At 43.7% G+C, this 26866-nt stretch overlaps 1 protein-coding gene across 1 annotated transcript; it reads right to left on the bottom strand.

The window, feature by feature from the left end:
- Positions 1–15545: 15545 nt before the first annotated feature.
- On the bottom strand, positions 15546–17348 carry LOC135527522 (class E basic helix-loop-helix protein 23-like). Its single transcript, XM_064956024.1, has one exon. The coding sequence runs from the start codon at positions 17018–17020 to the stop codon at positions 16343–16345; it is 678 nt and encodes a 225-aa protein (XP_064812096.1). The 5' UTR covers positions 17021–17348; the 3' UTR covers positions 15546–16342.
- Positions 17349–26866: the final 9518 nt, after the last annotated feature.

The raw sequence follows: 26866 nt of genomic DNA, 5'->3' as shown, positions 1-26866 counted from the left end.
AATTCATTTATTTAAAAACAAATCTTTGCGATGCTATTGTGTCTGGCCTGATGTTTGAGACTTCCATCACCATCATCGTTATCAACCTCATAATTATCCTCATCATCATCATAGTCATCCTCATCATCATCACAGTCATCGTAGTGTTCAATACTGTACAAAGGAAGTGTTTCTCTTGCTTGTGCCCTCATTTGATTTCCCTGTGAGAGTGTCGGGGTGTTTTATCCTCCAGGTCTTCTGTGTGTAGTTGGACACTGCAGCCCCAGGCTCTGTATGCCTGGAGAGCAACACCTTGAGATGGGGGATTCATGACTTTGTGTCCTATTTGTGCTCACCTGTATCTGTGTCTCCAAGACAACTAAACACACGTGTTGCCTGAGTGAAAATAATTTCTCTCTCGCTCTCTCTCTCTCTCTTGCTCTCTCTCTCTGTTGCCTGAGTGCAAATAATTTCTCTCTCTCTCTCGCTCTCTCTCTCTGTCGCCTGAGTGAAAATAATTTCTCTCTCGCTCTCTCTCTCTCGCACGCTCTCACCCAACCTTCTCAGCTTTTGTTGCTATAATTATGATCTGAATATTGATAATATTACTTTAATGTCTAACAATGTGTTATGGTAGCTAATGTAAGAAAGATTTAACACAACAGGCCTAATGACTGTAGTGGCACTATAAGTTAGACAGACTGATGGAGACATAAAGAAAACTAGCAGACACCCTCCTGTCCACCCTGCTTTCCATCATACCCACTCTCCTCCTACCCTACACTCACAGAGCCAGATACAGATCCGGGGTAAGTGGTGGGGGGTCTACAAGTGTGTGTGTGTGTGTTGCGTAAATGGCAGCTGATCGTGGTTTCTTATTGTTGAGCCTGCCACTGTGAGGATTAAGTTAAAAGAGGAGGGGGTTCCCCACTCTCCCTCCCTCCCTCCCACTCTCCCTCCCTCCCTCCCACTCTCCCTCCCTCCCTCCCTCTCTCTTTCACTCTTCCTCACATACTCCCTCACACACTCTCTCTCGCTCGCTCGCTCCCTCTCTCACTCACTCCTAGAGTGCTAATGGTTTTCATGGTTACACTTCTCCGTGAGTAGTGTTGTCACTGTGGCTTCCACTTATTCACTCATATAAGATGGATTTCAACAGGGTTTGGGGTCAATTCAGTTTCCAATTTAGTCCATCAGGAAGTAAATTGAAATTCAATGAATTAACTGAAATGTTTAATTTCTATGTGGATTTCTTAACAGTAAAAGACCTGTATAAGTAGGTAGGTTTGTTTAGCAGGCGTTCAGAATCAGGGTCAAATACAATGCCTCCCCTTTAACTCTCCATCCCCTTCCTTTCTTCATTAAATCCTGTTCATTATCCATTTGTTCCTCCATAATCCATTCGTCTAGGACGGTTACTGTAACTGATCCATGTCTTTGTCATCAGTACCCCCACACACATTAAAAGGCTATAGAAAGATCCCCCCCAGATTCATAAGCTACAACATTTGGGTCGCCAAACCCAAAACCCAAAACCCAAAACCCACCCACCATTCACCCCCCACCCCACCCCACCCCCTCTCCAGACCAATTATTCTTAATTCCATTCTATACTTGTTAATAGCCCCCCCCCTCTCCAAAATCCCAGGCCCCATATCATCTCCCCCCCACTCACATGTCCTCCCCCTTGTCCCTATCTAACATCCCACACCCCCTCACAAGCATCTGCGTTCAAGGCACCCCCCCCTCCATTACACAATACTACCCTTGTAATGTTTCCAATCTCTCTGTCTCTGTGAATCTAACACCTTAGGCACTTGTCTGCCTTACACTGTTGAAACACCCTGTGTGTGTGTGTGTGTGTCTGTGTGTGTGTGTGTGTGTGTGTGTGTGTGTGTGTGTGTGTGTGTGTGTGTGTGTGTGTGTGTGTGTGTGTGTGTGTGTGTGTGTGTGTGTGTGTGTGTGTGTGTGTGTGTGTGTGTGTGTGTGTGTGTGTGTGTGTGTGTGTGTGTGTGTGTGTGTGTGTGTGTGTGTGCGTGCGTGCGTATGTGTCAGGAAGCAGACTACTGCCTGTTTACCTCTGCAAACATGATTAAATCACATACCATCTAGGATGGGATTAAAATGAAAATGGAGCCGGGACATTATCAGAAATCCTCATGTTCACAATACCAGAAAGATCAGGAGAGTGTGTGTGTGTGTGTGTGTGTGTGTGTGTGTGTGTGTGTGTGTGTGTGTGTGTGTGTGTGTGTGTGTGTGTGTGTGTGTGTGTGTGTGTGTGTGTGTGTGTGTGTGTGTGTGTGTGTGTGTGTGTGTGTGTGTGTGTGTGTGTGTGTGAAGGGAGGGGGATGATACAAATGTATCCCATGTAATTCCCTGTTAGGGATCACAAAGTATTGTTTTTTTGCCTTCATTGTTTGAAATATTAATACAAGGACAATGGCGACCGGAAAGGGGATTGGGCCACAGCTTTATTTCTTAACCAATTAAGATCCTATTTCCATCCTAACAAAATACCCAAAGTTGATGAAATGTAGAGTGGTTTAGTATGATGACATGTTTCATATTGTAAGAGGATGGTCAATGAACACCTGTAGAGATTGCCAAAAACAGAAAAACATTCCTCCAAATTACTGAATCCTCTTGTTGTCTCTCCACAATAATATCAGTGAAATACTAGTTGTTTTCTTTACTTCAAAATCTCCCAATCATCCTTATTTGTTTTCTCAACAGAGATGATTTGTTCGAAATGTGTGTCTGAGATGCACAAGTTTCTTTTCAATAGCTCTGTAGCTCAATATGTGTATGCATGTGTCTACTGTGTGAATGTGTAGCTGTAGTCTCAGTAACAATAAGGCTCTGTATTACTGTTGCTTCACTGCACTTCCTGGGAATAATCCCTCACACAGGAGAGAACGACAAGCCACCTGGACACACCAACGTACAGTATGGGGCTTCATTCACACACACACAACCTCACACACACTGTGCCCAGCTACCCACCATATAACCCCTCTGTCAGTCTTTCATTCATACATAATGTTAACATTTCTTATTTTCTCTTTCTCTCCCCTGCACCTCTCTCTTTCTTTTTTCTCTTTCCCTTTCTCTCCCTCCCACTCTCTCTTTCTCATCCTTCAATCTCTCCCTTTCTTTCTTTCCCTCTATCCCACTCCTCCTTCACTCCCTCTCTGTCAGCATCAGAGGTGATAGAGGACTGTCATCCATCCATCTGTCCATCGCTCCACCTCCAAAGTCATCTCCTCCATTAACACACCAGTGTAATGAAGACAGTAAATGAGACACACAAACACCCCTGTGATCTAATGGGCTAGCCCTTTACGGGGAGACTGATGGGTGGGGGTTTCATGTACACACACACACACACACACACACACACACACACATACACACACACACACACACAGTCACACACACACACAGTCACACACACACATAATGATATATAGCTAATTAATACTACTATTTTATTGACCTTGCGACTGCATGTGTCAATTTCCTGTACTAGTTAGAACATACAGTGGGGAGAACAAGTATTTGATACACTGCCGATTTTGCAGGTTTTCCTACTTACAAAGCATGTAGAGGTCTGTCATTTTTATCATAGGTACACTTCAACTGTGAGAGACGAATCTAAAACAAAAATCCAGAAAATCACATTGTATGATTTTTAAGTAATTAATTTGCATTTTATTGCATGACATAAGTATTTGATCACCTACCAACCAGTAAGAATTACGGCTCTCACAGACCTGTTAGTTTTTATTTTAAAGCCCTCCTGTTCTCCACTCATTACCTGTATTAACAGCACCTGTTTGAACTCATTACCTGTATAAAAGACACCTGTCCACACACTCAATCAAACAGACTCCAACTTCTCCACAATAGCCAAGACCAGGGTGCTGTGTAAGGACATCAGGGATACAATTGTAGACCTGCACAAGGCTGGGATGGGCTACAGGACAACAGGCAAGCAGCTTGGTGAGAAGGCAACAACTGTTGGCGCAATTATTTGAAAATGGAAGAAGTTCAAGATGACGGTCAATCACCCTCAGTCTGGGGCTCCATGCAAGATCTCACCTTGTCATCAATGATCATGAGGAAGGTGAGGGATCAGCCCAGAACTACACGGCAGGACCTGGTCAATGACCTGAAGAGAGCTGGGACCACAGTCTCAAAGAAAACCATTAGTACCATACTACGCCGTCATGGATTAAAATCCTGCAGCGCACGCAAGGTCCCCCTGCTCAAGCCAGCGCATGTCCAGGCCCGTCTAAAGTTTGCCAATGACCATCTGGATGACCCAAAGGAGGAATGGGAGAAGGTCATGTGGTCTGATGAGACAAAAATAGAGCTTTTTGGTCTAAATTTCTGTATCTAAACTGTTTCAAATACTTGTTCTCCCCACTGTAAATATTTATCAACAAGAATTGAATCGCTCCTCCTTTAGTTAACATGTACTGGAGCTATCAACAACTGTGTCGCAGAACAAAACGCACACTTCCTTGAAAATAAACAAAAGGTGATTGTTTTTCTGTTATTTCCTACCAGAGAAAAACAATCAGTCCCAACAATAAAGGTGTTATAGATTAGATAGGAATGGATTGCCTTTGTGTTATTATCTTCTTATTTGCATTCTATGAAAAATCATAACAAGGTAGTGGAGCTGAGGCTTATCCAGAGCATTAGCTGGAGTGGCATTAGGCCTAGCTTTAGCTCTGTTTAGGGTTAGCTGTTAGCTTAGCTACTGTACTGTACTATGCACCTATATATAGCCTATACTCTAGTACTGCAGGACGACCTCTGCTGATATCCTTCCTTTTAAAGGCGGTCTATCTTGCTCTCTTTGTCTCGTTCTCTCTCCAGCTCTCTCTTTCTCTAATCTCTTTCTTTCTCTCTCTCCTTCTGCTGATGTCATACAGTAAGACAATTTCCCCAATGCTATTGTCCTCGAGAAACCTCAATCTGAAAAAAAAATGGAAAATCCATTTTCCATATTAGAATATTTCAAAGGAATTATCCCCCACGCAAAACTCGCTAAAACCCCCTCTCATTCCCACTAATCCTTCAAAGTCGCTCTGATATCACCTGCTACTCAGTTGGACAGTGTCAACGCTATCAACAAGTCAAACCCAAATAACGTAAGTAGGCCCCCACTGTGATGATTAAAAGGAGACTCTCCCTCCCTCCCTCTCGCCTCCTCCTCGTCCTCCTTCTCCTCCTCCTTTCTAGCCTCTCCGTCCCTTTCCTTCTCCCTCTTCCTATTTTCTCTTGTTCTACAATTGAACATAAGCCATTCAGTCCACTTCTTTGGATGAACTACTTACGTCATCCCTCTTACCATGCTACTAATACACCAAATGTATTCTCGAATTCAATGTATTGAGACAGAAATTGGAACAATAGCAAAGGAGAGACAGAAAATACAACACCACCAACTGGGGGCCCAGAAGGGCGGGGGAGGGCATGCGCCGATCATCGATGTCCATCATTTTGACAGTAACCATCCAAAAAGGAATTCATAAACCTTTTCAATTTCCATATGCACTATTTGTTTCTTGGGCTTCAGGAATGTTAAGTATAAGGGGATGTCAGTAAACAAATGCCGTGGTCAAGGTTACGACTGCACCAGTGCAATGAGTGGAGCTTTACTCAGGTGTTCCAAAGCGTATTTCAGGCCGAGAGTCTAATGCTTCTTCTTGTAGTTCATTATGAGTTTTAGTTGACAAAAGGATCTCTCCATCCCAGTTACAGGGATGGTAAAAATAGATTGATTGCTATAGCAACATCATTGAAACTGGGCAGAAGGGAGTGGTGCTTAAAGTACAGCAGTTCTGCAACATCTTTAATTGAGCCTCTTGTTCTCCTTAATTTTTATTTATTTTATTTTTTATCTTTATTTAACCAGGCAAGTCAGTTAAGAACAAATTCTTATTTTCAATGATGGCCTGGGAACAGTGGGTTAACTGCCTGTTCAGGGGCAGAACGACAGATTTGTACCTTGTCAGCTCGGGGGTTTGAACTCACAACCTTCTACTACTTCTACGTTACTAGTCCAACACTCTAACCACTAGGCTACCCTGCCGCCCCTGCCATGTTATGGAAAGAGACTAACTGTATAGGGAACTCTGGGGACGGGTCGTCTGGATTCTGGACAGACAATAAATTGGCAGATGTAAACATTACCATCTTTAAAAGTTCTTGTGGGTTTGAACAAAAAAAGCGGTCGCAATTTCGTTCATACTGGTGAACTGGCTTTTAAATTGAGTGTTTGCATTATCACCAGTGCCTTATCTCTGATATATTTTGGCATGCATCATTCAAGACTAAGTTTACATTGTGTGCAGTGCAATGGACATATAATGTACAGGCAATATCCAGTATAGAAAACAAGCAGACCCACAACCTAGACCTAAAGGCCACAAAAAATGAGGACTCTCAAGTTGGATTTAATTTACCTTGAATATTGCAGCCCATTGTGAATGCTATTAGCCAGACAAAACCCGCTGAGTTCAACAGTAAATTATCCTCAAGCCGACCACTCTTTTCCTTATTGTTAGGCTGATGTGTAATTCTTATCTTATTTTTTTATTGGCTCTTTAAAATGTTGATTGATTGATGATTGAGACCTGCCACTAGTGAGCCTCATGTCACCCAGCAAGCCTCCACAGTGTTGGCCCTTGTAATTGGTCCTGCAGTGAAAGCAGAAACCCCCCAGAGATTTAGAGACAGCGCAACAAAACCCCTCAAGTACACCACTTCCCTGCATGGCTTCAGATACACAACAGTGGAGTCCAGCTCCAGATACACAACAGTGGAGTCCAGCTCCAGATACACAACAGTGGAGTCCAGCTCCAGATACACAACAGTGGAGTCCAGCTCCAGATACACAACAGTGGAGTCCAGCTCCAGATACACAACAGTGGAGTCCAGGACCAGATACACAACAGTGGAGTCCAGCTCCAGATACACAACAGTGGAGTCCAGCTCCAGATACACAACAGTGGAGTCCAGCTCCAGATACACAACAGTGGAGTCCAGCCCCAGATACACAACAGTGGAGTCCAGCTCCAGATACACAACAGTGGAGTCCAGGACCAGATACACAACAGTGGAGTCCAGCTCCAGATACACAACAGTGGAGTCCAGGACCAGATACACAACAGTGGAGTCCAGGACCAGATACACAACAGTGGAGTCCAGCTCCAGATACACAACAGTGGAGTCCAGCTCCAGATACACAACAGTGGAGTCCAGCTCCAGATACACAACAGTGGAGTCCAGGACCAGATACACAACAGTGGAGTCCAGCTCCAGATACACAACAGTGGAGTCCAGGACCAGATACACAACAGTGGAGTCCAGCTCCAGATACACAACAGTGGAGTCCAGCTCCAGATACACAACAGTGGAGTCCAGCTCCAGATACACAACAGTGGAGTCCAGGACCAGATACACAACAGTGGAGTCCAGCTCCAGATACACAACAGTGGAGTCCAAGACCAGATACACAACAGTGGAGTCCAGGACCAGATACACAACAGTGGAGTCCAGGACCAGATACACAACAGTGGAGTCCAGGACCAGATACACAACAGTGGAGTCCAGGACCAGATACACAACGGTGGAGTCCAGGACCAGATACACAACAGTGGAGTCCAGCTCCAGATACACAACAGTGGAGTCCAGGACCAGATACACAACAGTGGAGTCCAGGACCAGATACACAACAGTGGAGTCCAGGACCAGATACACAACAGTGGAGTCAGGACCAGATACACAACAGTGGAGTCCAGGACCAGATACACAACAGTGGAGTCCAGCTCCAGATACACAACAGTGGAGTCCAGCTCCAGATACACAACAGTGGAGTCCAGGACCAGATACACAACAGTGGAGTCCAGGACCAGATACACAACAGTGGAGTCCAGCTCCAGATACACAACAGTGGAGTCCAGCTCCAGATACACAACAGTGGAGTCCAGCTCCAGATACACAACAGTGGAGTCCAGCTCCAGATACACAACAGTGGAGTCCAGCTCCAGATACACAACAGTGGAGTCCAGGACCAGATACACAACAGTGGAGTCCAGGACCAGATACACAACAGTGGAGTCCAGCTCCAGATACACAACAGTGGAGTCCAGGACCAGATACACAACAGTGGAGTCCAGGACCAGATACACAACAGTGGAGTCAGGACCAGATACACAACAGTGGAGTCCAGCTCCAGATACACAACAGTGGAGTCCAGGACCAGATACACAACAGTGGAGTCCAGCTCCAGATACACAACAGTGGAGTCCAGCTCCAGATACACAACAGTGGAGTCCAGCTCCAGATACACAACAGTGGAGTCCAGGACCAGATACACAACAGTGGAGTCCAGCTCCAGATACACAACAGTGGAGTCCAGGACCAGATACACAACAGTGCAGTCCAGCTCCAGATACACAACAGTGGAGTCCAGCTCCAGATACACAACAGTGGAGTCCAGGACCAGATACACAACAGTGGAGTCCAGGACCAGATACACAACAGTGGAGTCCAGGACCAGATACACAACAGTGGAGTCCAGCTCCAGATACACAACAGTGGAGTCCAGCTCCAGATACACAACAGTGGAGTCCAGGACCAGATACACAACAGTGGAGTCCAGCTCCAGATACACAACAGTGGAGTCCAGGACTAAGCAGATTATCACAATAGGATAAAGTACCCATAAGATCCTTTAGTAACTGTAGCTCTGTGGGAGTGAACAATGGGTCTGAGTGGTGGAAGTTGCTAGAGGATTCGGCCCACCCACCTCCAACCCACTCTCTTCTGTCAAGCCTGCTTTTCCTGTAAACCCATGACCTTCAAAGCTCTCAGGTGACCCTGTGTTTGCAAGCTTCAATGGAAAACTCTTCCATAACAAATCATAATCAAATTGCAATGGATGGCTGCAGTGGAGTCATCTTAAATCAATCAAAACACAATATGCAGTAGGCATTTACTTCACAACCTAAACTTGAAAACAAACCCTCTGATGTGAAAATCCTTCTTGTGTCCTCCTCCTACACAAGACAATAAATGTGTGCGTTTGAGTGTTTGCATGTCTGTGTCTGTGTGTCTGTGTTTGCTCGTGTGTGCGTCTGTCTGTGCGTGTTTGCGCACATGTGTTTATGTGTGTGTATGTGTGTGTGTGCGCGTGTGTGTCTGGGAGAGCGACTGGAGCATTGAAATGACATGAAGAGTTATTTGGGTCGTAATGAAGCTGCTTAATGAAATCAGTGCCCTTGAAAGTTCTTCATCAATTACAGCCCCCCTCCTCCCCTCCCCTCCGCTCTCTCTCTCTCTCTGCTCCATTCCAGCCTGTCAGCTAATCCACGTGTACCCCACAATATTAATTAAACACAGCGTTTCCTGAAGTACTTAACTGAAGCACTATTATTGATAATGAGCAGGTTTAAAGGAGTCACATCCCTCCAAAATGACTTTTTAAACCGGCCTTATTAAGCAGAAAATGAGACCCAAATGGGCCTACAAGCTCCTCATTAAAAGCCACTGATCCATGGCCATGCGCATGTTCCAACTCTTTTAATTAGGCGAGCGCGAGACGATCTGCGGCAGGGAAACGCCATTAATCTTGCCTTTCATTCAGGAGGGTACTGCACCCCCTGCACCCCTGTCCCGCTCACTTCCAAGACCCATCTTCATCCTATATGTCTGACACATCTTCATCCTATAACACCCTGTTGTAGTACACACATACAGATGTAGGATCTTAATTTGACCCAGTTTGCTACAGCAGGAAATTATTAATTTTATTATGTGTTTGTGTTTACACAGACAGCTCAATTTTTATCTTTTGCCCAATTATTGGTCTTTTGTCAAATCATATTAGATCTTTTTCCAGAAATGGCCTGTGTAAATGTAACCTTAGTGGATTATAATTTATGAAACATTTGTAGAGGCTGACACACACACACACACTCATTTTTCTTAAGGGAAAAACAAGTCTGAAATTTCAACGTGGAAATTTCAAAGTGACATTTTTAAACCTCAAATACATTACACATTTTAAATGTCCTGCATTGCAGGAAAGTTTGCCTGCAACAGGGTGATCAAATTAAGATCCTACATCTGTAGGTACAATTGAAAAGGAAAGTAGATGAAAGGGGAAAACACCAAACAAAGATTGTATTGTGTAAAAGCAGTTACATTTAGGCAGTGGTGAAGGATGACAATAAGATGCAGGATTGGCAGTGGTGAAGGATGACAATAAGATGCAGGATTGGCAGTGGTGAAGGATGACAATAAGATGCAGGATTGGCAGTGGTGAAGGGTGACAATAAGATGCAGGATTGGCAGTGGTGAAGGATGACAATAAGATGCAGGATTGGCAGTGGTGAAGGATGACAATAAGATGCGGGATTGGCAGTGGTGAAGGATGACAATAAGATGCAGGATTGGCAGTGGTGAAGGATGACAATAAGATGCAGGATTGGCAGTGGTGAAGGATGACAATAAGATGCAGGATTGGCAGTGGTGAAGGATGACAATAAGATGCAGGATTGGCAGTGCGAGTGGCCTGGTATCACTAACAGAGGTTAATTTGGCTTAAGGAGGCCTATTGATGCACACCTCACACACACACACACACACACACACACACACACACACACACACACACACACACACACACACACACACACACACACACACACACACTTACACACTCACACACACACACACACACACGCACACGCACACGCACACACACACACACACACACACACACACACACACACACACACACACACACACACACACACACACACACACACACACACTCACACTCACACACATACACACACACATACACATACACACACACTCACACTCACACACATACACACACACACACACATACACCCAGTCCCAAACTCACATTGATGATGAGAGTTAAATGCATCTTCATTTCCTGTGTGTGTGTCTATGAGTGGCTGTGGAGGGTGGGGCCGGTCCTGCCTGCCTGCCTGTCACTGTGTCTCCGCATGGAGGATTATGGATGGCCAACTACATCGCTTTTGGCATTAATTAATGAGGATAACGAACTCCCCCTGCTCCCACAAAATCACGGCCCTCGTCAGCTGGTACGGAACAGGATGTTGGGTGAGGGTACTCTGTGTGTGTCTGTGTTCATCTGGTACGGAGCAGGAGCTAGATGCGGAGGGTGGAGTAGAAGGTGTGTGTGTGTGCGTGTCTGTGCCCCCATTTCCCTCCATTTCCCCCCAAAGTTCCCCACCAGTCAGTGGTGTGTCTGAGGACCATTACAGAGATTAGGCTGTGCCAAGGTAACGGATGCCCCCGTTTGTCAACTCACATCTTCTGTCAAGACCACAGGCCAAGAGGGAGGGAAGGATAATAGTTGGTGAGACCGGGAAATCAAAAAGAAAGGGTGGGGTGGAGAGAGTGAAAGGGGTCAGAGGCAGTGACAGAGCAAAAGATATTTTGATTCTAAAGTGATTAGGAATATCAATGTAGCCTTGCCATTAGATACTGTATAGTAACATTGGTCCAGCCAAGTGCTTAAAGATGCACTCCAGTTATTTTGGAACTTTTCCTGTTGAAAACAATATCCCACATATAAATACAATAATGTACACAAACTTAAGAATAAAATAATATGTTTTGAGCAAAACAGTTTTTTTTGGGATACAACTCCATAGCACAGGATAATCTTAAACAATGCTATAGACGGAGGCAAATCAGCTCCTCCATCTTCATGTTGTCCTGCAGTCTCCCCTCCCTGTTCCTCTCGTCTCCCTTCCCTCTCCCTAGGCCCAGCCCCAGCTCGTCTACACAGTCTGGGTTTACAACGTGTGGTGTCAGGTGCCTTGTGGCGATAGGCAAAACGCTTTGCCTGACTGCCATGTTCTGAAGTTTTGCGGCCATATGAACACATAGTCCTCCCCCCAACACTACCCCCCCTTGCCCATCTGATGAGGGTAATGAATGGAAGGCCCGGACCCATCCCACCACACTCGCAGCAACGTCGCCCCGAATCACATGGCTCCTCGGAACCAACTGACTCACCCGTTCATTGCTTCTGACAAGGCGGGGCTGGGAGGGAGGAGAGCAGTGATGTCATAGAGGAATGGAACACTGGGGGTCCTTCCAGTGCCACTGCAGGCACAATAACACAGAACCATCAGCACTTCCCTCTCTCACGCGATACCTCTTTTTAAAATGTTTCCCTTTGTCTCCCTCTTTCTTTCTCTCTGCTACCAGAACTACCAGAATCAGACACACACAGAAACATACCCCCCACCCCAAACTCACACAGGCTCTATTGTTTATGCAAACTTTCCCCCCTTCCACCACTTGATCGTGCCCAAACACCCCTGTTTCCAGTATCAGTTGGCATCTAACAGAACAGGTTTGCCTCCCTGAGCAGATTTGAACAAAAACCTGCAAAGCATTTTATTCTAAAGCACAGCCCCCCCCCCCCCTCATCCCCAACCCCGCCAACAACCCTCGGCAGTATGTACGTTTTTTTGTGAGTGCGTTCGTATGTGTGTGTGTCTGTGTGTGCGTGTGTGTGTTTGTCCTCTGTGTATACGAGTGTGATAAAGAGTGTCACAATGTGCATCAGACACGAAGGCCAGTCTCTGAGAGAGCGTAATTAGAGAAAGCAGCGCTGTCAGAAGCATTAGAGAGAGGTTGGCACTTAAGGGCATATGTTTTTACTACTATACCATCGGGTTGTGGAAAAGCACAACAACATACATCAAAGCTCACGGCCCTGCTAATGAAATCACTCCCTTCTGATCCCACTGAGAACAAACACAAACGTTTACAGACACCAGAGATGCAGCTTCGTACTGTGCACTAGATTGGACACAGTTGTGCAGGTAGGCAGGAGTGTGCTGGGATATGTGTTGGTCAACATAACATCACAGAGGGCATGTGTGTGCATTCCAAATGTGTGTGTGTGTGTGTGTGTGTGCGTGTGTGTGTGTGTGTGCGTGTGCGTGTGCGTGTGTGTGTGTGTGTGTGTGTGTGTGTGTGTGTGTGTGTGTGTGTGTGTGTGTGTGTGTGTGTGTGTGTGTGTGTGTGTGTGTGTGTGTGTGTGTGTGTGTGTCAACATGAGTCAGTATATGAGTAGGCTATGTACATCACGTAATATATGATGAAGTTATCTAGACAGATTGGGAGGCATTTCATTATGGTGCCATTGTCATAAATACTGATAATATTTAGGTATCGCATTTAGTTGAACTAATAAACAGCAGTCTATAAACTATTTATAAATAGTTTAAAATCTCTTTAGAACGTGGCATATTTTGTTGTTGGTTTCGTTATTGTTGGCAATACAAATTACATTTCAAGGGCAAATAAGAGTTGAAAAAGATTTGAAATAATTATTTCAGAGTTAGTGTTTCCTTCTAGACCCTTGTCTGAATGTGCCACACACCAAGGTCAAGAACGCACCAATATAGTTGATATTCTAATAATTAATCAATTGTCACCCTGAAACGTACAAGCTATAGCGATATTGAAAGTTGTCTCCATGAACACATACTGTATCAAGTGATAAACCATGCAGTTTACCGGAGACACTGGGAAACTGACCATACAGACTTCCGGGCAAAAAGGCAGCCGTCTCATCCAAGCCAATTAGCTGAAGTGGATAGTGATTGAGCTCGAGACAGAGTCTATGGCCTAAAATCAACAGCACCGTTTGTCACAACGAATCCCCGATCCTCTGCCTGTCACGCGGGGCTGCTGAGGAGTCGTCTGTCATCAGAACTCCAATTTGAGATGCCAGAGGTGGCATGCTGTTATGACATCCATCTAAACTGTTATAGAGTGACTGGGGCAACCCTTAGCGACAAACAGAGAGACTGAATGATTGGTCTTCTCGTTAATCACTCAATCTTTCCTATTATATTAAATTCACGTCTATCTTCTGTTTGAATACATAGCCAGGTGTCCCAGCTTGGCACAGCTAAGGAATAGGCTGGTTTAACGCACAGACAGACTCATTGCGTAAAAGGTGGAAAGGTGCAAAGTTAAGTCACAGTGAAACTGACTGAAAAGTACCTTTCTCTTTCTCTCTCACACCATTTTATTGCAACCGAACTTTTCTTTGGAGGTAGCCTATTGTGAAAAACAAATAGAAATGAACATCAAATCTGCCACGTAGGCCTAAATTTATGCCTACATTGACGACAGGTGTGATTAGTCGGAGGTCTCATTAAACTGTAAAAATGTTAGTTTAAATTGGTATAATAATTACCGAAAATATGTATAACACAGACTACAAGGTGGTTGGTGAAAAAGGCACACCACTTCCTTGTTTTTGATTAGGATTATTTTAAATCAATCCATTTCTGCAGAATGATTTATTAAGTTGATAAGGAGTTTGTTTTAGTGTGCATGAGTTTTCTGTAAGCCTAATTAATTTGTACTGTTCTGAAAACGATAGGACTACAGTACATGTGTTTGACTGTCCTTCATTTAAAATATAGGCCTACAGCGAAAACACTCGTATTTCTCAGATACGGATTAAACTATATATTCCACCTCTTAGTTTTCCATGCAATGCACTGCCCTGCAAATCAAAACTGCCCTCTGTAACGTTCATCGAATTAAGGAGACGAGGGAGACAGGAGTTGGAATCGTTTTAATAATCCGGCTGGGTTGGAGAAAACTCGCCGAGGCCTCGCAATCACCCAAATATCGGGAGACAGGTCCTGGGCGCCCGGGGCGGCTCTTGCGCCGTTCCCTTCAGCGCCACCGACCCCTCAGCACGCCAGTGGGCCCCACCAGCCAGACCCGGCTCGTTTACTGCGATATAAATGTATCTCTTCATGTCAAAGGGGTTTTTAATGGGGGAGAAATAGAGCGGATCACTCAACGAAGTTTCTAATTAATTTTGTGGAACCCATTCATTCGCGACATTACGCAGAAATGAATGATGGATAGGTTTGTCAACGTCATGAAGCCTAGAAAAACTAGGAGTGAGATCAGGTGTTAATTGCAGTGATTTTCCATCGAGAATTGTAGACAGGCCTACTGTAGGCTTATATGAAAAACATGTGTGAAAATAGTGCATTTCCTAAATTGTTGTGAGATAATTTATAATAGCCTATTGCTGATACTCACCTGGAAATCCACATGGGTAGCCTAATCACGGTCCGTTTATTTACGTTTTAGTCGTATTGAATTCAGTCAAATCAACTAATTTTAGACCGAGGGATGCCTTAAATTAAGACGTCTGGTAAACTACAAACCATTTTAACAAATTGTTGGCTACAACTGAAAAATGTGTGGTAAATTGGCAATTAAAATGTTAATTACAAACATAACTATGGTATGTATTTGTGTCTGAATCACCTGACCACTGTCCCAAAAGCTATAAAACAACAAATCAGTTCAGTGTTAATAAACTCTAGATGAAGTAAAATTATTGATATGTCAATTTAATTTTGTGCATGGTTTAGGTGTGTGGAATCAAGTTGAAGGAAAAAGACAAATAGCAGCCTATTCGAGCATAGATATATGTTTTATTTATAAAGACATATAAACAATATATGAAATTCATGTTGCAACACAACCAAATGCTTCGTCAGGCTGTTGTTTTGAAAACCAATGCCATAGCAGTACTTTGATCAAGTAGTTTTCCATAGTTGTACAATAGCTTACAATCATGTGAATTGTGCAATAACAAAACCAAAATCCTCAATACATCTTTTCAAAAATATATGACATAATAAACTGGTGTTTCCCCACAAAGCATCAGGTAAAATCAGGGAAGTTGATTCAAAATGTACAGTGCTGCAAAAGAACTTGGACACTGGAAAGCATTTTCGTCATCTCTCTCCGTATTTTTCTTAGTTTTGCTGAATGTTGCATAGTACACAAGAATAAGATATTTAGATCACTCATAACTTTTGCAAGGGTACCGCTTTTATGGCCACACATAAAATGTCAAACTGTCAATTAAAACATGGTAAATCACGGCCACAACAACTCATCAAATTCATTTAACTCTGAGGAGAGTTTATGGAAACACTTTCTCCCATATTTAAAAAAAGAAGCTATTTTTTAGCTCCAACCCCGAAATTAATCGAGCCTTTAGTAAAGGCCAGTGTTGTTTTTCATGTTTTTGTTCAAACTGGATGACACATGGCAGCAGTTATTTAAACATAGTTTAGGATTTACGCATTAGAATTTATTCTGTAGGCCTTGTCCCCATTCCAACGTATTCAAATAACTATAGAAAGTGGGAGAGAGAGACCGATATATGGATACAATTGGATGAAGTTCAGGTATATACAGAGAAACGATATCAAGGCTTGTCGTTGTGGTGCTTGAAGAGACTTGCAGTTGTCCCTGAGTATTTATCGGCGTGGGTGGCGAGTGCCGAGCCCGTGAAAGGGTACACGGCCGCCTGTCCAAAGGGTGCAAGGGCGGTGGGGATGGGCGAGTTGATGCTCTGTCCCTGGTTCAGATAAGCCACCAGCCGCCTCATCTCCTCCAGAGCCTGAGCCTGCATGAGGATGTAGTTCTTGGCCAGGAGGAGAGTGGCTATTTTGGAGAGTTTCCTCACCGACGGGCTGTGCGCATATGGGATCACAGAGCGCAGGCCGTCTAGTGCATCGTTCAGGTCGTGCATCCGTCTCCTCTCGCGCGCATTGATGCTCAGGCGCAGAGACCGCTGCTCCTTGGGCTTCTTAGAAAGGGGACCCCCGTGTTTGTCATCGTCGAAGCCCGAGCCCCTCTTCCGGGGGTCCAGAGGGTCAAAACTGTCGTCGTCATCGCTGGTCTGCTCCCCGCCGCTCTCGTTGGACTTGCCCGTCTGACCGTGGAGGAAGTCGGCGGCCGGTGTGAGAGGGTAGCGCCCTCCAGAACTTCCAGTAACCTGACCAGGTCCAAAGCCGAATGCGGACTGGCCATAGCGCTGCGTCAGGTCGAGTAGAGTGTCGTTGCTGATGGACTTCAGCAGGTTCTCTTCCCCGGCATTCATTTTCTCTTCCAAAATAAGGACAATTAAAAAAATACGATTGAAATGTATCCTCTTCCTCCCTGTCGTTCTTTTGTCGTGGAGAGTATTCACACACTCTCCCAGAGTCCTTGTCAACACACTTACTCTGTGGCTCTTCAGAACAGTTGCAGTGAATGGATTCGGCCTCTTGCTGAATTCAGCCCTGTTCACGTTCCCCTGCGCGCATATAAATTAAAAACCACCTCTGTAATTGTGTGTTTTGCAAAGCGACGTTAAACGAGTTTAAAGACTGGCATGGGTGAGAGACTGGAGCGCGTGCCTCCTTAACCGGGTTCTCGCATGCGACTTGCCCTCGCCCTGGGCAGATTGTGACTCGTGCTCAGTCCCACTCGCGCGTTAGTAGGAGCGCGAGGCCCACCGGGATTATCTATCTGTCCAATCAGGGGGGCGTTTTAATTACTAGGGTGGAAAACTGGTATGGTCCTAATTTCGATCAGAATAATGATAAATGCAACACAAACGGACATAAATAGCGTTCGCCTATAATATTGAGTTAGTCTATGTTTGACAAATCGTGGTGGGCATTTGTTGTCCCAATATATATATATACACGAGTAAAGACAATCATTAGATAATATTGGAAACGAAAATGCACCTATCTTAGTTTAGGCCACTTTAGGCAGTCTGAAAACAGGCTATGAAGTGCACGGCCAACATAGGCTACATTTTATTTAATCAATATTGGAAGTTTATATGATCATACTTTTATGCAAATCCAACTCCTCCAAAACCCTGGATGGTGAAGTGTTCCAATTCAGATTTCTATTCACTTTTAGGAATACCATTCAACTTTTAGGAATACCACTCAACTTTTAGGAATACCATTCAACTTTTAGGAATACTATTCAACTTCTAGGAATACCATTCAACTTTTAGGAATACCATTCAACTTTTAGGAATACCATTTAACTTTTAGGAATACCATTCACTTTTAGGAATACTATTCAACATTTAGGAATACCATTCAACTTTTAGGAATACTATTCAACTTCTAGGAATACCATTCAACTTTTAGGAATAGCATTCAACCTTTAGGAATGCCATTCAGCTTTTAGGAATACCATTCAACTTTTAGGAATACCATTTAACTTTTAGGAATACCATTCACTTTTAGGAATACTATTCAACATTTAGGAATACCATTCAACTTTTAGGAATACTATTCAACTTCTAGGAATACCATTCAACTTTTAGGAATAGCATTCAACCTTTAGGAATGCCATTCAGCTTTTAGGAATACCATTCAACTTTTAGGAATACTATTCAACTTTTAGGAATACTATTCAACTTTTAGGAATACCATTCAACTTTTAGGAATACTATTCAACTTTTAGGAATACTATTCAACTTTTAGGAATACTATTCAACTTTTAGGAATACCATTCAACTTTTAGGAATACTATTCAACTTTTAGGAATACTATTCAACTTTTAGGAATACCATTCAACTCCCAATGTCCAATGTTCAGCTCCAGATATGAATATATGAACGTCTCATTCATATTAATGAAGTAGAGGGATATAGGCTGATTCTTCCTGGTTGACATGTGCACTGTTTGCATAGACTATAGGGTATTGGAAAACAAATGTGTGAATAGCACACAGATCCTACAGGCATTATAAATAGCCAGAAAATTAATACCAAAAAAATTAATTGTGTTGTAGACTGTATTTGACAACAGATCTCTGAAGGTTTACCGCACAGTGGTCCACAATGAAATAAAGTGAAATTGTATTCAATTGAAATCTCCTTCCCTTATCTCTTGAGCTACAATAAACTAAATGAGAAGTTGATAAATATCCAACAATAGCTTAAAGGAGGCTGGCAGGGTGAAACTGGGAGGGTGAGGCCCAGGGTGAGCCTGGCAGGATGAGGTTGCCAGGGTGAGGCTGGCAGAGGAAAAACAACACTATTTCACTCCATTTTCCTCAATGAAAGACTAGTGTTGATCTTTCAGGACCATGGACAGCTCCAGCGACGCATGTTTCAGCCCAGAAAGACAGAGCGAGAGAGAGAAAGAGACAGAGAGAGAGAAAGAGAGAGAGAGAGAGAGAGAGGAACCGTGACCCACTGGGTGGTACCCTATTAATCGTGTAGCCTGGCCGGGCCCCAGAATCAGGGCTTATCGGAGGAAGGGAGGCCCAAGGCATGGTGGTTTACCATGCACATTAGCAGTATCAACACCAAATGCTCACGGACAGAGGCGACAGGGGAAAGCACGGGAAAACATGGCATAGGCCTATTGCATTTCCAAAATGTATCCAGTGTCTTGCTTTAGGCTACTTTGTTGTATCCTCACAATAACTAGCCTAGCTTTACCCACACATTCAGGGACATAATAACTATATTAAAAAACATATATCTCTCTAAGTAACATCATTGTTGTGAAAGTGCCATCTCAAATAACCTGTCCATGTTTACCATTCATTTCCTACTAAGACAATTACAGATAAAACATCAGAAGCTTAAAGAAACAGATGACCCAAACAGTGAACCCAACGTACGAAGCAGTAAACAAACAGCTCACCAGATCACATCTTTGTTTTCTACCTTATGGTCTTTGGGAATTTAAGGCCGGGCTGCAATTAAATTAACTTGATATAAAGCATTCCAATCAATTTGTTTATTGATTGATCCTCTACAAGTCTCCTATCCAAGTATTACAGTTTGTAGGCTTGCTGAAGCACCACTTCCACTGGTACTAGTAGGAGATGGAAACACTTCCACCTTCTGTTCAGAATGGCGCATTACATTGTGATCTGAGCACGACAAGGGGGTTCTGTGCTCAAGCTACTAGTGAGGTTTTGGTGCACCCGGAGATGACGTCTCTCCAGGAGGCAAGAAAGAGATTTTGATTTGGAAAAGTGGAATATATTCACAAGGAGTCGTTTAATTGGATGTCGGAAGAGGAATGGGGGGAAAAGAGAGGAAGAAGAGGTTAAAGACAATGAGAGAGGCAGAGATTAAGTTTGAATCTATTGAAGATGGAGGAAAAGAGGGAGATGGTGTGTCAAAGGAGATTGGTGTTAAGTGCAATCAGTGTGAACATATGCCAGGCCGAGTTCTGGATGTGAAATGGAAGTGAATGAGGGTGAGTTTAGTGAGGTGGATGGTGTGGTGAAGAGCTCGAAGACCGAACCTGGTATTGATGGACATGATAAAGAAGAATCTGGTCCAGTAGGAGTGAAATATTTGGAGAAAGTCGATCCTTGCCTTTTGGCATATCCATTTGTGGTTTCAGGGTGGGTGGGAAAGGAATTGGGTACAGTTGAATCAGTGAAGGTAACTTGTAGTGGACTCGTGATATTTGTTTGTGTTTCTCCTGCTCTGAGGGAGCAGGTGCTTCCAGTCACGCAACAGTCACGCAACAAGATCTGCTTCTTGCTTTGCTCTTAGGAACAGGACACCTTTGAAAGGAGGGATTTTCTAGCGTTAAGTGTGAAGGTGAAGCAATTGAAGTTGAAGATTCCTGGTGTTTATGACACCCGCAGACCTGAGATGAGTGAGACATGGTGAGTCACTGTCAGTCCATTTGAGTCCCAGTCTTTAGGATATATCAGTTAGAGATTTTGTGCCACATCCACAGAGATGTTTTAGGTGCCAGGTGCCACGTAGCAGCAGTGTGTAGGAGGGAGATTTCAAGATGTGGGAAGTGTGCAGGAGGGCATGGGACAGAGGATTGTGTAGTTTCGGTAGATCAAGTTGTTTGTGTCAACTGATGGAAATGCTCATTTGATTAAAAAGAAAATCGGAAGTGGCCAGAGTAGTGCAGAAAGTGTTGTACGATGAGGCAGTGAAGAAGGTAGAGGAGGATGGGTCAATGGTGACGGATCCTGAGAGGATCCCTGTCAGTAGTAGATCTGTGCCAGCACAGAGGGATCGGCCAACGAGTGATATATGCTTCATTAAGGTTGGCTTCTTAGTGTTCATGGCAATGGTTATCAACTGTACCACAGAAATGGAAGGTAAATCACTGAAAATAGATGTTGTGGTGGCAGCTGAAGTGAACTACTTGGGTATATGAGATGTGACTTCAGACGATTTACTGTATTGAGTGTTGAGGGGTGGTACCCCATCCTTCCAGGTCATTGGCATGGTGCAGGAGCTGATAGGGACAAAGTATTGGAATGGGGTAGTGGGTTTTTAATGAGTGTAGGGTTAGTTGGAAGGGTGTTTTTATTTTTTCATTTTGTATCATAAAGTATAATGGATTGATACTGTAGTCCAGTTGGGGGCGATAATGCAACATATTGGATGTCAACCGCCATTAAACCCTGCCAAAGAAAAAGAAGAACCTACTGGAGTCACTCAAGTAGCACCTTCAGAGGGGTCGTGAAACCAGAAACATACGTTTTTCAGCGAAAAGGAGGAGAACCTGTGCGCCTCGCTGTTCACAGTCCCCGGTTTAAACATACAGCGGATGCCTATACATAGTGCATGTCTTTCTTCGAGATTAAGTTCTTGCCACAAAGTCAACAGACACCACATACCAATTTTATTGGTGTTCTTTCTGTCGTAGATACCATTATAGGGCAGTGCTAGCCAGCTCTCTGAAGCTGTTTTCATCTGGAATATTGACAAGGTGACACTCCCTCTTAACAACACCTCCACATTTACTGGATTGGTTGAACAGCGCATAAGAGAACCTCCCCGGACAGACTGCTACACGTTAGTTTACTCCTGTGGAGATAGGTGCTACTCAGAATTAGTCACAAACATTTATTCAGATGTCAAAATTGACTACGATAATTTTGTTCATAAAGTCAGTCTCCTCCAAAACTGAGTTTTGTCAGTGAGTTCGTCATGACTTACTTGAGGGTTGGGTTGTGATTTTGACAATGCTCACTTGCCCAAGTTTCAAGTTTTATCAGTCTTATGTATAGGATACACATGGTATACACCACAGGAGGTTGGTGGCACCTTAATTGGGGAGGACAGCTCGTGGTAATGACTGGAGCGGAATAAGGGGAATGGTATCAAACACATCATGTGTTCGATGTGTTTGATGTGTTTGATGTCATTCCATTTTCTCCATTCCAGCCATTGCTATGATCCATCCTCCCCTCAGCAGGCAACTGTTGTATAGACCATCCAACGAAATACTTACTTGCAAAAATGCTTACATACACAGCTGCAGTATCCAATCCTACCGTAGAACAGACAGGCAGTAAGACAGAATGCCCATCTGAAATGATTTACATAAGACAACACCTCACCTTCGCCGTGTCCAATAGGATCAAAAGCCTAATGTATCATGAGTAAATTGTGACTGACTGAGTGATCTACAAATAATAAGAAGTAGTTATTTATGATGCAAGGTTCTTCATAGATCAGTCAGTCTCCTGCACTGTCGGCTCCAATGTCGAACAAGCCTCTTAGCTAGATGTAAAAACCCATTGGGGAAAATGAATGGGGAAAGAATAGGGTTTGGGGATACACATGAAAATAAGGTCAGAGGTTAACACAGACTTATGAGATGTAAACGTTTTGTTCTATGATAATATCAGACAGTTAACAAGACCTTTATGAATTATAAAGCCTTTATGTGCTTTTTTTTATTCCATAAATGCTTCAAAATTCCCAAAATGTGATGTTAGCTGATGAAGATTATCTCATAGAACAGAATGTATAAGATCTCCTAAGCCTGTGTTTACTACAGACCTTGGATTCAGCGTTTATCCAAAACCCCTACAAAAACGCCATTAATATCTTCAGTTTCTTGGAAATGTCTCGCATGGAATAGCCTTCATTTCTCAGAACAAGAATAGACTGATGAGTTTCAGTTTCTGGCCATTTTGAGCCTGTAATCGAACCAACAGTTGGTGATGATCCAGATACCCAACTAGTCTAAATAAGGCTAGTTGTATTGATTCTTTAATCAGACAAACAGTTTTCAGCTGTGCTAACATAATTGCAAAAGGGTTTTCAAATGATCAATTAGCCTTTTAAAATGATAAACTTTGCTAACACAATGTGCCATTGGAACACAGGAGTGATGGTTGCTGATAATGGGCCTCTGTACGCCAAGGTAAATATTCCATAAAAAATCTGCTATTTCCAACATTAACAATGTCTACACTGTATTTCTGAGCAATTTCATGTTATTTTAATGGACAAAAACTGTGCTTTTCTTTCAAAAACAAGGACATTTCTAAGTGACCCCAAACTTTTGAACGGTAGTGTATATCTAACAAGTAATATCTAACAATGCACATAATCTAAAGTAAAGCAATGTCAGTGATTTCAATCTATGTACACTGCTCAAAAAATAAAGAGAACACTTAAACAACACAATGTAACTCCAAGTCAATCACACTTCTGTGAAATCAAACTGTCCACTTAGGAATCAACACTGATTGACAATAAATTCCACATGCTGTTGTGCAAATGGAATAGACAACAGGTGGAAATTATAGGCAATTAGCAAGACAACCCCAATAAAGGAGTGGTTCTGCAGGTGGTGACCACAGACCACTTCTCAGTTCCTATGCTTCCTGGCTGATGTTTTGGTCACTTTTGAATGCTGGCGGTGCTTTCACTATAGTGTTAGCATGAGATGGAGTCTACAACCCACACAAGTGGCTCAGGTAGTGCAGCTCATCCAGGATGGAACATCAATGCGAGCTGTGGCAAGAAGGTTTACTGTGTCTGTCAGCGTAGTGTCCAGAGCATGGAGGCGCTACCAGGGGATCAGGAGACGTGGAGGAGGCCGTAGGAGGGCAACAACCCAGCAGCAGGACCGATACCTCCACCTCTGTGCAAGGAGGAGCAGGAGGAGCACTGCCAGAGCCCTGCAAAATGACCTCCAGCATGCCACAAATGTGCATATGTCTGCTCAAACGGTCAGAAACAGACTCCATGAGGGTGGTATGAAGGCCTGACGTCCACAGGTGGGGGTTGTGCTTACAGCCCAACACTGTGCAGGACGTTTGGCATTTGCCAGAGAACACCAAGATTGGCAAATTCGCCACTGGTGCCCTGTGCTCTTCACAGATGAAAGCAGGTTCACACTGAGCACATGTGACAGACGTGACAGAGTCTGGAGACGCCGTGGAGAATGTTCTGCTGCCTGCAACATCCTCCAGCATGACCGGTTTGGCGGTGGGTCAGTCATGGTGTGGGGTGGCATTTCCATGTGCCCGCCAGAGGTAGCCTGACTGCCATTAGGTACCGAGTTGAGATCCTCAGACCCCTTGTGAGACCATATGCTGGTGCGGTTGGCCCTGGGTTCCGCCTAATGCAAGACAATGCTAGACCTCATGTGGCTGGAGTGTGTCAGCAGTTCCTGCAAGAGGAAGGCATTGATGCTATGGACTGGCCCGCCCGTTCCCCAGACCTGAATCCAATTGAGCACATCTGGGACATCATGTCAAGCTCCATCCACCAACACCACGTTGCACCACAGACTGTCCAGGAGTTGGCAGATGCTTTAGTCCAGGTCTGGAAGGTCTCCCTCAGGAGGTCTCCCTCAGGTCTCCCTCAGGAGACCATCCGCCACCTCATCAGGAGCATGCCCAGGCATTGTAGGGAGGTCATACAGGCACGTGGAGGCCACACACACTACTGAGCCTCATTTTGACTTGTTTTAAGGACATTACATCAAAGTTGGATCAGCCTGTAGTGTGGTTTTCCTGTAGTGCGGATGCGGGCGGTGCAGTTGCCGTAACAGGCGGTGATACAGCCCAACAGGCTGCTCTCAATTGTGCATCTGTAAACGTTTGTGAGGGTTTTAGGTGCCAAAAAAGGACAACATCAAAGATGGCACCGGTGGGATTCAAACCCAGCCCTCCAGTTGCTATCATGATTTACTATAGCCCTAAAACACCAATATAATCCAATATCCATGATGTTAGCAGTTAGCAAAGCTGCACTTCAAATTGAAACTTCAAATTAATTAAACTTCACATTAATGTTTGAGTTTGTACAGATTTTGTATAAAATTTATTCTGTCAAAATAATTGCATACTATGTTTTATTGAAAAACACGATCTCAAATTTACCAGAACATGGATGCCTCAAATTGGCCAGAAGATGGCAGGATTGTCATACAAAGCCTGTAATATTCTAGTCTACTATCTCCTTGCTTTCAGTGGCAATTTCTTGTCAGCTTTTTTGGTCTGAAAATACAGGATGAGTTGAAGCAATGTGAAGCAATGTGAAGCAATATGAAGCAACATGACACAATATGAAGCAATTTGTTTGAGGTCTAGTGGGGATGCTTTCTCTTAACCAGTTCTGCCAGTTGTTCACGTGCAGTTGAAGGAAAGGAAAGAGGAAGCAACTGTATAGAATATTGACATGCAGCATGTTCATGTCCAGTTGCCAAATACATCCCTGGGTGACTCCCTTACTAAGAAGTCACTTCTAATTCAGAATTAGAAGTGTATTTATCTATTACCTTTATTTAACAGCCAACACAGAGAGCAATGTAAACTGGCCAACAATAAGCCAACACATTCAGAAGACTTTAGCAACAGCTTACATTGCCATGGTAACTAGAGGTCTGTGGGCTACAAAGGTAACATGCTATTTAGCACTGTGTGGTGCACTAAGAAGGCTGCAGTTACAGCTTAAGACCACGGAGAGTCAGTCTAGTGTCTACTGATCATTATATATATATACATACACACACACACACACACACACACACACACACACACACACACACACACACACACACACACACACACACACACACACACACACACACACACACACACACACACACACACACACACACATGCACACAATCTGCAGTATATGATTACATAGGCTACTATGCGACTATAAGAATATAATTTCTTTATTTTTCCAGAAGGAGCTTCAGTTGTGAGACTCAATAAGAATATAGCCAGGCTGTTGATATATAGTCTAGCAAAGGTAGTGTGTGATTTCATAAAACATTGATGCATGTTGTATTCCTACTGGGCATCGGACTATAATGTTGATTGATATTTTGTTGTTGTCAACAAACATGTACAATTTGGCATTTTATTTAACCTATGTCCTCCATTTCCTAAGGGTTCTCCATTTCCTAAGTACTCTTCAATATCTCTCCTTTTTCATTTTCATCAAGACCTCTGGAATGAACTGGAAATATTTGGACATAGTGTACCCTAGCATGTATACTGAGATATGTTGCCATGTGTTCACCAATCATGATGTGTCTTGTGGTGTGTTTTAACCAATCAGCAGGCAGCAGGGAAACTAGGCCTTGGTTTCCTGAGGGAACAGAAGTGAGGCTGAAGACTGCACTCCACACTGGTTAAGCCTTACACACACACACACACACACACACACACACACACACACACACACACACACACACACACACACACACACACACACACACACACACACACACACACACACACACACACACACACGTTGATACACTTCAAAGAGCTGCTCTGAGTAAAGATGGAGCAGGCTCCTTTGATCGCTCCCTGCTGAGTCTGATTAATGTGTAGATTTACAGTTCAGACCTGCAGGGACCTGGCATCCATGACACCCAGATACCGTAGAGGAATCTCACCCGCTCAACCTCCAATCAGAACCCTTTCTCTCTTGGTCATCATCCAATCAGTTCTTGCATTCTCTCTTCTGACAATTGGAACCCTCTCTTTCTTACAGCATCCAATCTGAATACTCGAACTAACTGACTATTCATCCAATCAGGAAACTCTAACACTCAAAATCCAATCAGAACTCTGTCACATTCCCTGATAATCCAATCAGCTGTTTAAAATTATTTCTGCTTCTAATTAGAGGAGTTTCTCTACAACTTCAGTACAAATCGCCTGAAAA

Source organism: Oncorhynchus masou, chromosome 33 (genome assembly GCF_036934945.1).
Source record: "Oncorhynchus masou masou isolate Uvic2021 chromosome 33, UVic_Omas_1.1, whole genome shotgun sequence".
Classification (NCBI taxonomy): domain Eukaryota; kingdom Metazoa; phylum Chordata; class Actinopteri; order Salmoniformes; family Salmonidae; genus Oncorhynchus; species Oncorhynchus masou.
The sequence above is the reverse complement of the archived record's forward strand: the minus strand, read 5'-3'. Positions and strand labels throughout refer to the sequence as shown.

Bases quoted from the DNA above. Each gene is read 5' to 3' on its own strand.
- LOC135527522 (XM_064956024.1), bottom strand. From the start codon at position 17,020: ATGAATGCCGGGGAAGAGAACCTGCTGAAGTCCATCAGCAACGACACT.